At 32.6% G+C, this 16,239-nt stretch overlaps 1 protein-coding gene across 2 annotated transcripts in view; it reads right to left on the minus strand.

Moving 5' to 3' along the window:
* PolD1 (DNA polymerase delta 1, catalytic subunit) overlaps positions 1–16,239 on the minus strand; it is a 156,046-nt gene that overhangs the window by 65,622 nt on the left and 74,185 nt on the right. For both annotated transcript variants that reach the window (XR_015043066.1, XM_085823925.1), the window contains exons 12-13: positions 10,950–11,097; positions 3,451–3,684 (exon numbers count right to left, since the gene is read on the minus strand). Coding sequence is in view for 1 of the 2 variants with exons in the window: in XM_085823925.1 (XP_085680051.1) it covers positions 3,451–3,684; positions 10,950–11,097 (382 nt within the window). In the remaining variant the exon portion in view is untranslated. The remainder of the gene's footprint in view (positions 1–3,450; positions 3,685–10,949; positions 11,098–16,239) is intronic.

Below are 16,239 nucleotides of genomic sequence, written 5' to 3' on the forward strand. Positions count from 1 at the left end.
CGAATAATTTTGACTGTATTTATACATCATGTAGACTGTACTTCCAGCTCTTTCGTTTAACTGTGATTGCTGTCAATTTATTTCCAATGTATCAACATAAAATATGTTTTAAAATGCTGTACAAGCTTAGTCAGTGATTCTTAATTTAATTCAGACAATTTTTTATGTGTAATTAAAATAATTTAATAATATATGTTACTGTAATTTACTATTTTTTATTTTAATGTTTTAGAAATTTGCTAAATCAAGTTTATTTTTGTGTGACCTTGCATCAGAGACGCCAATAATAAATCTGTTTTGGCTTTCACTGCTAAAGTTTTTAATGAAAAAAGTATTACTGATGTAAAAGAATGAAAAAACGATATTTACTTCCTAATCAGCGCCTTATGATATTGCAATAACTTAAAAGGCTTCTTACTGTTTCTTAAGTTGCATAACGTGTTTTCATAACTTTTTGTCATCTTTATATTTTATTCATCTATGTTATCAAATAAATATAAAAGGTATGTTTCTAATTAAAAATTCTTCCTTTCATAGCAGTGTTATGTACCATGATGTGATATGTGTTGGCATTTATTATATAGTTATGAACATAAGAGTCATTATAGAGTTTTATGTATTTATTAAATATATGTAATGTACATCATTGTGTATTATATAATTTTCCTTTTAGAATATATTACATTGTATTTTTTGAGTTGTTAATAGAACTAGGTACATTTTTCTTTTCTTTTGCTTTAAAAGGTCTTTTGAATCACTTGTTTTTCAGTATGCAAAACTTACTTGATCTATATTTTTCACATGTATATGATTTATGTGAATGGAATGTGTTTTTTAGGTTAGCTGTTTTCATAAAGGAATTAAAATAAAATAATACCTTTGAAGAATTTTCATAGATAAAACTTTGAAACAATAGCGCTGAAAAGCCAAAGATGGCACACCAAACGTGAACTGCAACCCTAAAGAACGGTTACGAGGAGTCAACCTGCACATCTGTTAGTTCTTTCATTGGTTATTTCGAAACAAACGCAACTTCCGACCACGTGACAAACAGCATCGTGCATCAAGTAACCTCTGGCAACCCCTATGAGTTCGACTGGTAGGGAAGTGTTGCAAATGAATACGAAAAATAACTCGTTTTTAAAAGTGATCGCTAATGCTGGATACAACGATCGCTGTTTGAGCGATCATCGTTGTTTCAATTGAATGAGGCCTTAAATTTCAAATTACATTCATTTTGTACATAAGCACACTTACCTTTAATACTTACTTCCTAGTATGTACGAATAGATGATTTTATTTAACATTAAATATTTTTTCTACTAATAAAATTGTAGAATGGCTCGAACACTTTCGTTAAATTTCACTAAATATATTTTTTTCAACTATGAATCACTTTAAAAAACTTCCGGCACCATATGTTTCCCTATGGTTATTTACATTTTCATTATGTTTAGTTATTTTACACACTTTTTTTTTCAATCCTTCTTTCTTTATATCCAGTCAAACACATCTTTTCACTTTGGTCTATGAGACTTTTATCTCACTTCCGTGCAATAGATATTGAATATGAATTTATATTTTCTTGTTCTTTACCTAAAGCGTTTTAAAATTCCCAAATTAAAGTCACTAATTGCTATAATAATAGCCATTTGGTGTCTCTTTTTTGAACAAATGCTTCTTTGGAGACAGTTTTTCAAAATGACACTATGTAAACTCACGTTAGTGTTCATTAGTGGCTAGTCTTTGATATACTGACAGTATTTACGATAAAACAGTTACTTTTAATTCAGTTTTCATCAATGAACGAGATTTAGTTTTCTCATATTTGTGATTATTAAATTGGGGGGGGGGAACCACCATGATGTGACACCTATTGGGCAATTATTATGTCTGGATGAGTCATCTGTGAAAGAACAATAAAGTAAAGTTGCATAAATTTAGTTGCATATTTTGCTCATTCATACCTTGCTAATAGCAAAAAGTATTAATTGCGAAAATTATACTATCGTAAAAAAAATTTTCTCAAATGTTTGTTTACCTTCTTACTGAGATCTAAATGTCCCTTTAAATGTCACTAAAAAGGTAAACAAATGTATTCAAATGCTTATACTTTCCTTAAAAATTATTTTACACACAAGCGGTTTTTTGCACACAATGGAGTAAAAGTGTAGAATATTAACATAGCAAATCCCCCTTTTTTTCTTCTAATTTTAGGTTAATTTTTGGTAAAATCATTGTTTACTGTCCCCTTAATGCAAAAGTTCACTTATGAATTGCTCCAAAAATTTGTGGAAATTATTTAACCAATGCTCTACCACTAATCATAACAAGTGAAAGGCAACCCTTGTTGAAAGAGAACATGCCCAAGTAAGCTTAAATATTGAGGGGGGGAGAGCAACTTTAGCAGATGTTTTCATGTATCTCCCCCCCTTTAAAGCAAAGCTGAAAAAATTCTTTAGAATTTTTTTTTTCTGTACCTGAAGATGATGAACCTGTGCTTGACCACCTTCAAATCTGATAGTTATTAAAATTTTTGCCCAACTGAAACTTATTATTATTCTTAATTTTAAATGCATTTGCCTATTTTTATAATCTATTTTGACCTCCTTTAGCAACTTTAGTTTAAAAAATATTTTCTTTAATATTTTGATTAAATTAACTGAATTAGTCATCACAATAAGTGAAATATTTTCCATTTTTTGTATATAAATAGATGGGACTTTGGTAATTCAATAACAATATCCGAATGGTAACCACAATTACACTAAACAACATCTACAGTACCAAAACTCTGAAAATGATTTAATTTCATTAAGATAATCTGACTTACAATACCCAAACTTTATAAAACAGGGTTGCCACGTTATGTGGAAAACCTGGTTTGGTTTATTTAATTACGGCAAAGCACACTAGGGCTATTTGCCTAAGGGGAGGGATGCCTTCGTGGAGGACTTTCTAAGGGAAATTGGCTCGTATACATGTTACACATGAGGAAAACCACGAAAACGGCCATGCAGCCAGCCCGTTTGGGGGATTCAAACCTCGGATCGAACTACCAGTGTTACCGCTCGGCCGGTGGTGGGCTCCATGGCAAACCTGAAAAATTAGGCAAGGTCAGGGAACTCGAAAAATGATCAAAAAAATCAGGGAATTTAAATATTTTAGTCAAAATCTGGAAAACTCAGGGAATTTTGTACAGTGATCCTAAAAAAGTGACTTAGATTTATATATAAGTCATACGTAATTGGCAAATTTTTGTGTTTTCAAGGTGGTACTACAATTAATTTTCCTCTCAGCACACTATGCGGATACATTGGACTTTTCTTAAAACACACCTGAAAAAGTCAGGAAATTTCATTCTCCTGTTTGAGTGGCAACCCTGATAAAAACAAATTAGCTACAAAACCTATATTTACAGTGATGCTTTAAATGTTTGAAATAATTTACCTTTTCAAATTCTAAGTTTATGGGTTTTTCAAAATGACTAGAGACAAATTTAGCAGCTTCTCTTCCTAGCTCCATGGCTTCTGCTACAGTTTTGACACCAAAATTTACCATAACAGAATCAGTATCTCCATATATAACTTTTGCATCATGAGCATAACAATTTTGAATTGTGTATTTTTGCTCAACAAGTTCTTTCGTTTGCTCAATCATCATTCTACCAAATGCTGTAACAGTCTGAAAAAGGAAAAATAGTTCATTTGGTTAAGAAAAACCACAGAAGTATATATTTAATAACTTCAAATACATATAAATAATGGGAATTTAGACATCTACCAAGATTTCTGAGCTGGTATTATCACAAAAACAATGATCTTGCTTTCAGAAACTAATTTAAATTTCATGGTTTTTGGACAATACCAAATATGATAATTCAAGAGATCTACCAGTACAAAACTGATCTAAGATTTTCTTATTACTGCATGTTCAAAAAGTTTTCAATAGCTTCATTTCAGTCTACTAACTATTCATTACAAATTCTTTTAAAATTAAAGTTTATTAAATACATTTTTTAAAATGCTAATAATAAAAAATATTAACACTTATTCTAAAAAGTAATATTATATTGCTGTTGTAGTAGTGTAGACTAAAATATTAACTTTTCATCTGAAATGAAAATTTTATATTTTCTATGAACTAGACTAAAAAATGTAACATTATTTTTTAGCCTGCAAAAATCTTTTGCCAAATCGATTAACCTCTATATAACAAGTGTACATGTATAAGAGATATATAATGAACCAGAGAATCAATCAATATGTGTAGAGCCACATGGATGGTTTTGCAGTTTTTCAAACTGAAGCACACTTTCTTTTAATTATTTTGTTACCTTGATTGAAGTAGATACATAAACATGATTGTGATGTATGGGTGACACCAACCAGCAAGATGTATAGAGGGTGCTGGCTCTTAATCTGAAGGCACCAAAAGTTTAGTTTCCAAGAGGAAGCCCGAAGAGAGGTCATGGGAAAGGCTCGTGGAAGCCATTAATGAAACCAAAATTAACTTTTACTACTTTATATATTTCAGTTATTAGTATTGTAGTTTAGTATTAGTTTTGTGTTTGTGCAATAAAAGTTCAAAATACAAAAGGGTGGAGTGTTTTCTCTATGAGGCGGAGGATGAAGAAAGGGATGATATTACACGCTTTCTTTCGAGAACTAGAGCTTAAAGTTAGCCAGAGATTTAGATGCCTGTAGAGAAACTTCAACAGAAGCAGGTAGGAAGCTTTTGATTTTATTTTACTCAAAGTATAGATGTATTGAAGATATATATATATATAAATTAAAATGTATAAGAAGATTTAGTAAACCTTCTTGGTGAAATTGAAGATACACAAACTGTTGGTTTAACAGTGGTTCAATTAAAAGGTAAAATTGAGGATTAAATTGGATTATTAAACTGAATAGTTGAGGAAAGAAAAATTAGAGAAGAAAATGAAATGAAAGCTAGGGATACACAGTTAGCTTTAGAAGCTCAAAAAGTTGAACTCGAGAAATTAAAATTAGCGCAGCTAGAGATAGAATTAGAATTGGAAAAAGTTAGAAGTCAGAACACAGCTAAAGATGGATCTTGCGCAGATAAAGACATGATTACAGGTTCGGGAAATTATTTAGAAAATTTGATAAAGAGTGTTAAAACATTAACTATTCCTGTTCCGGAAAGATCGGAAAACTTCAATTTGTTTTTTCAAATAGTACAGAGAGCATTCATAACTAAAAATGTACCACAGGAGCTCAAATCCGAAATTCTGATTAACATTTTAGAGGATAAGGCAACTAATATATTATTTTACATTAATGATGAAGAACTAAAATGTTATGAAACCATTAAAAAACTAGTATTAAAAGAATATCAACCAACTGCTTATGAATGTTTAATGAATTTCTGAAGAGCACAACGTGATCCTAAAGAGTGACATGTTCAGTTCGCTTCTAGACTATTAGCAAATTTCCAGTATTACTGTCAATTACGCGAAGTTAATGACTTTGATACACTTTGTCAACTAATGATTTCCGACAAACTTTTCCAAACGTTAAATAGAGAAATGGCAACTTATATCAATATTAAAACAGGAGAAAATTGGTTAAAACCTAAGAATTTAGCTAAAAGAAGTTGACCTATATTTTGTAAACAAAGGCAAATCATTAAACGAAATCACTTTTAACACTAATGAAAACATAGCTAAGTCGTCCCACTCTTCAAGAGAATCAAAATATATTCCACCTCATATGAGAAGCAACATAAATAAAAATAAATATCTACCCAAAGATTGTTACATATGTGGAAAATTAATGCATCTCGCTAAAGCTTGTCCACAAAAAAACAAATCGGTAACACAAAAACCTCCTTTAAAAAAGGAAACACCAGAGAAAAATACTAGTGATAAAGTAGATCTTCATGCTTGTCAAATGAAATTTTTACGCAACCATTGCAAAAGGTATATATTTGCGTTGCAGGTAACGAAATCCAAGCCATAATTGATTCGGGGGCTGAGATTTCTGTTATAAATCAGAAACACATATCAAATTTCTCTATTGAGAACGACTGTAATATTGACCTAATTTATGCATTCGGAGAAACCATATCAGCTAAAGTGGCTAGAATTCCTATATCCATCAGAAATGCTGATAACCCTAATTTATTGAAACCTGTCGAAATATTAGTAGCTTTAACAGAAAAACTTCATATTCCCTGCGTAATTACTCCAAATGTTTATGATTTATTGACCTCTGAATCACATCATGATTGAATCATGATTGCGACATAGCGTCTCCATCACAGATACCGGAAGTGAGGAGTCATCAGTCAAAACAATTCAAAGGTGAAAGACATGCTGATTTATTTATGGCAGGAGGAGAGCAAAATTTAATCATAAGTTGCATTCAGGGTGAAAACGAAAGTGAGGATAAATTAAATGTGAGTCAACATTCAGATGCCAGTATTTTTAAACAACAGCAGAGGGAATGTGAGACATTATGCAATATCTATAAAAACACTTAAAGAAATAAAAATAAATATTTTTTAATGGATGATTTGATTTATCATACAGAAAGAATTTCGGAGAACAAGTTAGTCAATTGGTAGTAAATAAAGTTAGAAGGGAACAAATTTTAAAATTAGCTCACGAATCTATTTTTGCGAATCATTTAGGGATGAGAAAAACAAAAGAAAGGATTCGTTACTCATTTTATTGGCCGAACATGTCACGAGATATTGAAGAATATTGTAAAACTTGTATGGAATGTCAATTACTAAGTAGAGAAAGAACCAACGATCGTATACCAATAGTTCCAGTTCAGAGACCTGAATTTCCATTTGACACAGTGAACGTAGATATAATCTGTCCAACTGAACCTCCATCAGCACGTAAACACAAATATGTACTATGTTTAGTCGACCAACATTCTAGGTGGCCAGAAGCTGTCCCTTTGAGAACAATTACAGCAAAATCAACATGCGACGCTTTATTAGAAATTTTTATGAGAATGGGCATACCTCGAATAATAGCTTGCGATCAAGGTACCAATTTTGTTGCAGAATTAACACAAGAATTTCATGCCAGATTACGAGCAAGTCCTAGATTTGCAACACCAGGACATCTACAAAGTTCGGGATTAGTTGAACAGTACAACCAAGTTCTAAAACATATGCTTCATCATATCATTAGAAACGACTCTAAAAATTGGGACAAACACACATATGGAAGAGAGGCCAGAGGTCCATTGTCAGTATTAAAATCGTCATGGTCAGGAGAAATTCCATTACGAATAAAATTGGGTAAAAGTACTGTTGATTATCTACAGAAGCTAAAAATGAATTTAGAAACAGCAGCAGAGCAAGCATCTATAATTGCAGAATTGAAACGAGGTGCATATGCAAGATACGCTAATCAAAGGGCTACATATAAAGAATTCAATCCTGGAGATCAAGTGTACCTGCTGATTCCAGTAAATAAATTATATGCCAGATGGACAGGACCTGCAGAAATAGTATCTCGATATAATCCAGATTCTTACAGAGTCAAACTGGCAGATGGTACAATAAGAAGAGTACACGTTAATAAAATTAAAAAATTTAATCCAAAAGTACAGGCAGTAGATGTAATATTTGAGAACGAAGAACTAGGAGAAGTCCATGCCACACCCAGTGTGAGTGACAAATCCACTCATTTTCATCTTAGCGAAGTAGATCTAAGCCATTTAGATGATGATAAAAGGAATGACATGATGAACTTGTTAAGAAAATATGAAAAATTACTTACTATAAATAACGTACAAATTGCCAAAGTAGGAGAACATAAAATAAGATTAAATGACACTGAAAGAAAGAAGCTATATGTTTATCGAATTCCAGAAGCATTGAAGCTGCAAGTAGACAAACAAATCGAAGAAATGTTGTCATTGGAATTGATTGAAGAAACCAACACTGAAATTTCGTACCCTATTGTATGCGTTATGAAGAAGACGGTAATCTTCGCATTTGCGTTGGCTTTAGATCCCTTAATGCAGTAATGAAACCAGATGACTTCCCTATGGAAAATCCTAAAGAGCTCTTATTCCACATTGGAAAAGCCAATGTCATATCCACAATTGATTTACTCAAAGGCTATTGGGCAATACCATTAGAAAGAGAAAGTCAAGAATTAGCATGTGTCAAGACACATCGAGCTCAATACAATTTAAAGTCACGCCTTTCGTGCTACGCAAAGCCGCTGCAACATTTCAGAGAGTGATGAACCAGGCCCTTGCTAAATACAAAGATTTTTCTCGAGCCTACGTTGATGACATAGCAGTTTATTCAAATAGATGGAATGAACATTTAAGTACATCTTGACAACATTTTTTCAAAATTGTTAGAACTAAAGTTTTCAGTAAATCTCAAGAAACGTTCCTTTGCTATAAAACTCGCATTAAGTATCTAGGACGTATCATCGGTTACGGCAGTCATCGTACTGATCCAGAGAAAGTGGAGGCTATCCAGAAATTAGCTAGATCTCAAACAAAGAAACAACTGAAAAGCATTCTAGGCCTATGTAATTATTACAGAGATTACATTCCACATTACGCCAAAACAGCTTATCCATTAACCGAGGTCACCAAAAGAAGAAGTCCTGAAGAGCTGTGCTGGACAGAAAAACACGACGAAGCATTCGATAAATTAAAGAAATGCCTAATGGAAGCACTAATCTTTATACCCCTGTTCCAGGGTTACCTTTTATAATTCAATGTGATACATCTTCAACAAGTGTTTGGAGCCTGCTTATCTCAACAGAAAAAAGGAAAGTAGTACCCGGTTAGTTATGCCAGCCAGAAACTAACCAAAACACAACAAGCATGGCCAACTATCGAGAGGGAAGCTTATGCTGTTATTTGGAGCTTGAAAAAGTTTGAAGCTTGGATTTTTAGATCACCTGTGGAACTGATAACTGATCACAACCCGTTAACTTTAATCACAAAGAATGCACCACAATCTTCTAAGTTACAGATATGAGTTTTAGCATTACAAAAGTATGATACTACAATTCCACATTGTCCAGGTGCTAAGTTAAGCAATGCTGATGCGTTGTCCAGACTAGAGACTATTGAGTGACTTGTGTGAAAAAAGAACCTTTTATAGACATTTATGAACTCTTAAGATTATTATTTATTAGATTATTATTGTGTGTATTTTGTTTTTCAGCTACTTTCCTAGAGACTTTTAAGTATACCATAGAAGCTTTAAATATTCTATTGCATTAGAATTGTTTGATTACTAATTTTTAATCATTTATATGTTACAGTTTTAGAAAAAGTCTTGTAGTAGGTGTAGAAGTAACCTGTATAAGTACTGTATTATGTATCTTTCAACTTCAGTATTGATTGATTTTGTAGGCTTTAGTAGGTAAGTAACACTTTTGCTTGACGTCACCATAATTTGTCATATTTCAATTGGCTTTCACCCTATTTCAATCTTGGATTGGGGGGGTGTGATGTATGGGTGATGCCAACCAGCAAGATCTATAGAGGGCACTGGCTCTCAATCTGAAGGCACCAAAAGTTTAGTTTCCAAGAGGGAGACCGACAGAGAGGTCATAGGGAAGGCTCGTGGAAGCCATTAATGAAACTGAAATAAACTTTTATTACTTTATATATTTCAGTTATTAGTATTGTAGTTTAGTATTAGTTTTGTGTTTGTGCAAAGTTCAAAATTAAAAAAGTTACATATACAAAATTAAAAGTTCAAAATACAAAAGGGTGGAGTGTTTTCTCTATGAGGCGGTGGATGAAGAGAGGGGTGATTTCACAATGATCTTTTCTGCTCACATTCCATAATTCTAGCATGTGTTGTGGCACAAATTTTTTCCTTCTCCAGCACAGTGTTAAGAACAGACAAAGTACTGTTTCTGATGGCATAGTCTGAAGGTGGTTTAAGAAATTTAAGTGTGGAAATTTCAGACATGAAGATGATTTCTGCTCTGGATGACCATGTTCTACAAGTAAAAACTTATTAAAAGAAGGTCTTTTAGAAAATTACATTATACAATTCAAGAAATTTTAGACAGGCAATTATTTCAAAAAGTACAGTACATAATCCTTTGAGAAAGACTGGATATGTAAGCCACTATGACATATGGGTACAATACAGGAGAATATGCTTGTTTGAGTTCCAATGTGTGATTTTTTGCTGAAAAAAAATTAAAAAACGTTCCCATTCTGAAGAGCTCATTACTGGAAATAAGGGAGTACTATACAATAATTTTACAAGATAAAGATGATGGGGTTAAACAGACTAACCTTCTTTATTAACATTGAGATTTAATCTAATACATATCGTAAGTCATGCTTTCAAGACATGAAAAACTCAAGTTGAATTTCGTCAGTCGGATCAGTAGAACGAGAGATATAGATCTGTCCCCCCCTTTTTTTCCCATAGTGTACATAGCATTTGTCTGGATAAACTTACAGTGTACCACATACCGAAGTAAAATAAAATTAAACATAAATATTAACTAATTGAACATTGCTTGAAACTTCATACAAAAATCTAGAAATGTCTGCAATAGATTAAAACTAGGATAAAACAAAATTTAATAAGAAAAATGTCTAAACAAAATTATTTTGAGAATCACTAGAAATGAGAGAAAGGAATTTGTACAGTTAAGTTTTATCAATTCAATAAATTACAATTACTGCTGGGAAACCTTCACCCCCCCCAAAAAAAAATAAATAAAATAAAATAAAAAAGAAAGAAAGAAAAGAAAAGAAAAGAAAAATAAAAAGAGAGAATAAAAGAAAAACTGCGGGGGGGGGAGAGAAAAGAAATACCTTCCAGATTGATTATTAACATATAATTTCTTGATAATTTTTTTGGCAACATTTAAAGTATTACTTACTTGAATGTGAAAAAAATAAGTTTATAAATATGGTAAACTACTAATAGTATATTCATTAACTGTTTACTTTAGATATCTCTAGACAAGGAAGTTTTCCAACTTGAGCTCCAGTAAATCCATACACAGAGTTTGCACTTATTTTTAAAGCAAGCTGACGACCATCCAACACTTTTTTCTTGAAAGGATCAGTTTCTTTTTTCAATTCATCTTTGGCTCTAGAACAGACAGAATTCATCAGCTTTTAAAGCAAATAATTATCTTTAATTAAGATAAAATAACACGCCAAAGAAGTATTAATTTAGAAGTCAAATAACAAAAATCAGAGTTATATTTGCAAATTTTCACGGGACTAGTTTTGATGGTTTTACCAAACCATCATCCTCAGCTGCCAAAGCGCAAATGAACAAGATACAACATAATGATTAGATGAGATAAGAATGGTCGGACAGGAATTAAGCTACTAGCGCCATTTACTGATGAAATGAGAACTAAAACATAATATCCTTAAATGCTGAAGGTACAGAAGGATTGGAATTAGAGTCGTTAACTAGAACAGAAAGAATTTTTGGAATGAAACGCCTCTAGAAAATCTAATTCACCAATGGAAGATGCTTTCTGAATAATTTTGGCTGCAGAAAAATTGAAAGTGTAGTTTTCGAACCAACTCTAACATATGCCTCATGTTCCTGAATGCGAAATTTGAAGGCCTTCTAAATTTGGCCAATGTAAATTAAACCCCATTGGCAAGGAATATGTATATATCCCAGAAATCCCTATCCGGATTGGTTGGTTTGGTTTATTAGATTACGGCAAAGCACTCGAGGGCTATCTGCCTTAAGGGAGGGATGCCTTCGCGGAGGACTTTTTAAGGGAAACTGGCTCGTATACATGTTACTCATGGCGAAAACCACGAAAAGACCCATGTAGCCAGGGTGGGATTCGAACCTCAGACCGAACTACCAATGTTCAGCGACGTTACAGCTCAGCCGCTGGTGGGCCCCGCTATCCGGACTGGGACTTTAGTACAGAATTTGGAATTTTATCGACCGGAGAATAAACGACCCAAAAGTTAAATTTTTGCAAAATTCGTGCAATTTTATAGCTAATTGATGGAAAAAAAAAGGAATGACAACAGAATTCTTATAATCTCTTAAAACAAAAATGTGCCTTTTGCTGTGTTGAGATGAGAATTTTTTAACTGCTTGATTAATAATGTTGGGTGAAAATCCCCTGCCAATAGCTACTGTTTTTAAATAATTTAGTTCTTGATCAAGAGCCAGTTTGGAGGAACAATTTTGAAGCGCACGGAAAACAAAGGAATAAAATGAAACTAACTTTTGTTTAGTCCGATGACATGATTTGAAGTGTGGTGGAAAGCAAACCAATGAAGGTTTATGGTAAACCACAGTACTGAAGTTGGATGTGTTACGTGTGACCAAAATGTCGAGGAACAGAAGAGTATTGCATGTCTCAAGCTCAAAAGTGAACTGAGTAGCAGGATCAATAGAATTCATTGTTGAAAGAACTTTGTTTAAATAATCTTTATTACCGTCAAACAGGGTAAAAGTATCATCTATGTAGCGGAACCATACAGGGATGTTTAAAGTTTCAAATAATTTTGATTCATAATAATGCATGTAGATATCAGCTAGGATGAGACTGAGTTGGCTTCCCATGGCTAATCCCTCAGGTTGCTTGCTTGGAACACTTACTTTGGAAAACAAAATGTGTTTGTTGCAAACAGACTTAAGTGAGGAAAATTAGCTCATCAATTTCGATGCAAGAGAAATGAAATTCATGAAACCTGGTTTCTAGACATCTTAATGCACCCTGCACTGGAACACTGGTGAATAATGATTTTACATCCAAAGAAACCATGAGTAAATTTCCAGGAGAAATGCTTTTAACTTTTTTTACAAACTCTATTGAATTTTTTATGGTGTAAATTTTATTATCTAATAGAGTTGAAAATCTAGAAACTAAATATTTTGTTAACGGGTCAAGGCAGTGCCTAAATTTGATAAATAGGGCAGAAAGGAATACCACTTTTATGAATTTTGGGAAGAGCATATAATCTGGCACAATTAGCAACAGATGGGATAAGCGAATGTTTTAAGTTGGTCAAAAGGATTTATGAAGATTTGATTGCAGTTTTTATTTTTGAGGTCTGAAGGTGAAGGGTCTTTAGGGATATGGTCCTTCGTTTAAGAGTTTAGTGACACCATCGAAGTAAGTGTTCTTGTCCATGACAACTATCCGGCCACTTTGGTTGGCCTTTGAAATGATAACATCTGGATTAGAATGAATTTATCGCATTGTCATTTCAAAGGACGACAAAGACTTGAGAACTAATATAAAGACAAATGATTTGATAAATTTGCTTTGGAGATATCAGCACTTTAGAAATAAGAACTGAAAACAATTTCAAGAAGTTAATACAAATTAACATGCAAACAGAAACACGATAAAGAAAATTTTATCCCTGGCTGATAAGGATCACTAGACACAAGTTTATATATATTTTAAGAAATTACAGTCTATTCTAAACTGAGAATTATACAAATACATTAGCCACCTTGCTCTGTCATTAAAAAAATTAACTTTTGGAATACAGAGTAATTACCTTATACATATTGAAAATATGTAGTCTAAGTTTAAAATATATATATGAGCAAAGAGCAGCATTTTCTCAGATTAATTAAAAATATATATCACAAGATAAAAGAAAAAAGTAACAGTTTATAATAATAACTGAAAGCATTATTTATTTATACACCTTATTCAAAATTTTTACAGAAGGACATGAGCATTACTATTCACATATTTTGATCATTTATTAAACTCTTTTACCAGTGTTTAGAATTCCTTGATTTTTACATTTTGATACTGCTGAAACCAGCGGCCGAGCAGTAAAGGCGCTGAACACTGGTAGTTTGGTCCGAAGGTTCGAATCCTGCGAACAAGCTGGCTGCATGGGTGTTTTCGTGGTTTTCGCTTTTGTGTAACGTGTATACGAGCCAGTTCCCCTTAGAAAGTCCTCCACGAAGGGATCCCTCCCTTTAAGCAGATAGACCTCGTGTGCATTGCCATAACTGAATAATCCTGCTGAAAATAGATATTTAATGCCAGAGGTTCCAGACATTAATGTATGCCTATTTCTTCATTGTGGTATCTATTATTTTGATGAACAGGTAATTAAAGTGTTAAAGAACTATGCATTTTGCTACATTAACAAAAACTGTTTCAGATTTTAAGGGTCACCCAAAAGGGTTTTGTTAAGGTTTTCTACACTCTCACTGAGCCTACCAATCTGCTATTACACTCACTCTTGCTAATTTATTTTCTTTCTTTTTTCTGCCTGTTTCTTTTTCTTTACTTTTAGTTTTATTATTAAGCATTGGTGGTACTTTTCAGTTATGCACCTGCTACAGCTCTTGAGCCTGTGAAAGAGAACACATGCCGGGGATTCTGTGTGTGTATGTACTGCTACGTTTTCTTCACACGACATACAGAATTCAATGGCAAAATTACAAAATTTTAAAAGCAGCATAGTAACATTTATTCAGAATTCTGGATGTTAAGTGTTGGCATACATTTTTTTTATGTGTGCTAACTTAAATATCATGTTCTTTGCATCTACACCAGACAAAATTCAACTCAACAGTGTATGGTGGCGTGGTGGTTATGTACTTGGTGTATATCCTTGAATTGACATGACTCCATTTCCTTAAACATAACCTTTATTCACACACATCATAACTTTAAACACAACTGAAATAACAGAATGAATAACAAAAACCACTAAACTAAAATTCAAACATCCTATGCTGCAGCTAAGGGCGAAGTGAGCGAGTTCACTGCCGCGCTAGCAGTTTTTACATAAACCACATGACGTGGATTGGCTGTGCACGCAGTTGAACATTAGATTGCCACAAGTGAAATACCAAAATATTTAAAAACAGCATATCTTTAGAATTTCCAACAGTTTCCCACATTGGAGACAAAAGTGTTTTATTTTGCAGTGTTGCCACCGCTTGCTTTCAAATAACTGAGTTTGTAAATCAAAAATTCATTAAAGTTTTACGAGATGTGAAATATAAAATTCGAAATACAAATTTCAGGCTTCCAGGTGCACATGTTTGGTAGGAGGGCTATGTTATTTAAAATTTGATGGCTTTATGTACCGTCGTTTTTTCATAATGTGAGGAATATACACATACACATGCAGGTTCTTCATTATTCAATTTCTTCAAAAATAAAGCAGGGCATTAATATTTGGTGGCAACAATGAAAAGCGGTGTTTGTTGTTTATAGTAAACTGATGGAAAATGACATTTTGGAGTCTAACAGCCCTTTTCGGGCTTTTAAAAAAGGAGAGAGAGAGAGAGTATAATTTCTCCAATGCTAGAATTTCATTCAAGTGCAATTCAACATTCATTCATTAACAATGAATGCTTGGTCAGCTCTGGTCAGAAGTCATCATCAATTTTAAAGATTGCCATCGATTGAAAATTAAGGCCCCCCCCAAAAAAAACACATACAAATTGCAAAAGCAAGGCTGTGAAGTATTTTCTGATATGGAAGAAAGCGAAGTCAAAAAATGAATTGAGAAATGACAAATGAAGAACTGAATGACCTTTTAGTGGCATCTAACAGCAAAAGCAGTGCTAATAAAAAAGAAGATAAAGCATCTTTGACTTTCAAGATAATATATGAATTGTTAGAAAGAGCACAGAAACTATTTGATTTTGCAGTGGAAATTGACCCAAATGAAGAAAGATGAAGTCATTTTGCAAGAGGCATTAAAAAATACAGCACTCCTTACTGCAAAACTTAAAAGAGTTGCATTAGTCACTGTCCTAAGCAAAAATCTTACCTTTTTAAAAAAATAATTGTAGAATGTACTCATTAAATAACAATAAAAATTTTTTCAATTAAAATTTGCTAAGTTTCTTTTCCTTTTATTTACAGCCATATTTAAGTTTATTAAAATTACATATACTTTCTTAATCTGAATTATATCCAATACATTTTCTCCACAGACAGTTAACTTTGTGGATAACATTTTGCTGTATGTGCAATTTATCAATGACATAGCCCGTGTTTGGCAAAGCTTTACTATATATGATTTTTTTTTTTTTTTTCATTCAGCCACTCAGTTCAAAGAAATGCTTTTCATTTAGTTTACTAGTCAGTTACTCTGTTGCTTATTATATGTACTTCCTTTCATCACCTTTACTATGTAGTAAATATAATTTTTTTAAATGGTCTGAATCCTCCAACTGAAATATTTTTCATGCTTTAATTTTAAAAATACTTCATTGACAAGACCAGATTTAATGATTAAACTCACGATA

Source organism: Stegodyphus dumicola, chromosome 9 (assembly GCF_044657685.1).
Source record: "Stegodyphus dumicola isolate Sdum_Otavi_A_Nest chromosome 9, ASM4465768v1".
Lineage (NCBI taxonomy): Eukaryota > Metazoa > Arthropoda > Arachnida > Araneae > Eresidae > Stegodyphus > Stegodyphus dumicola.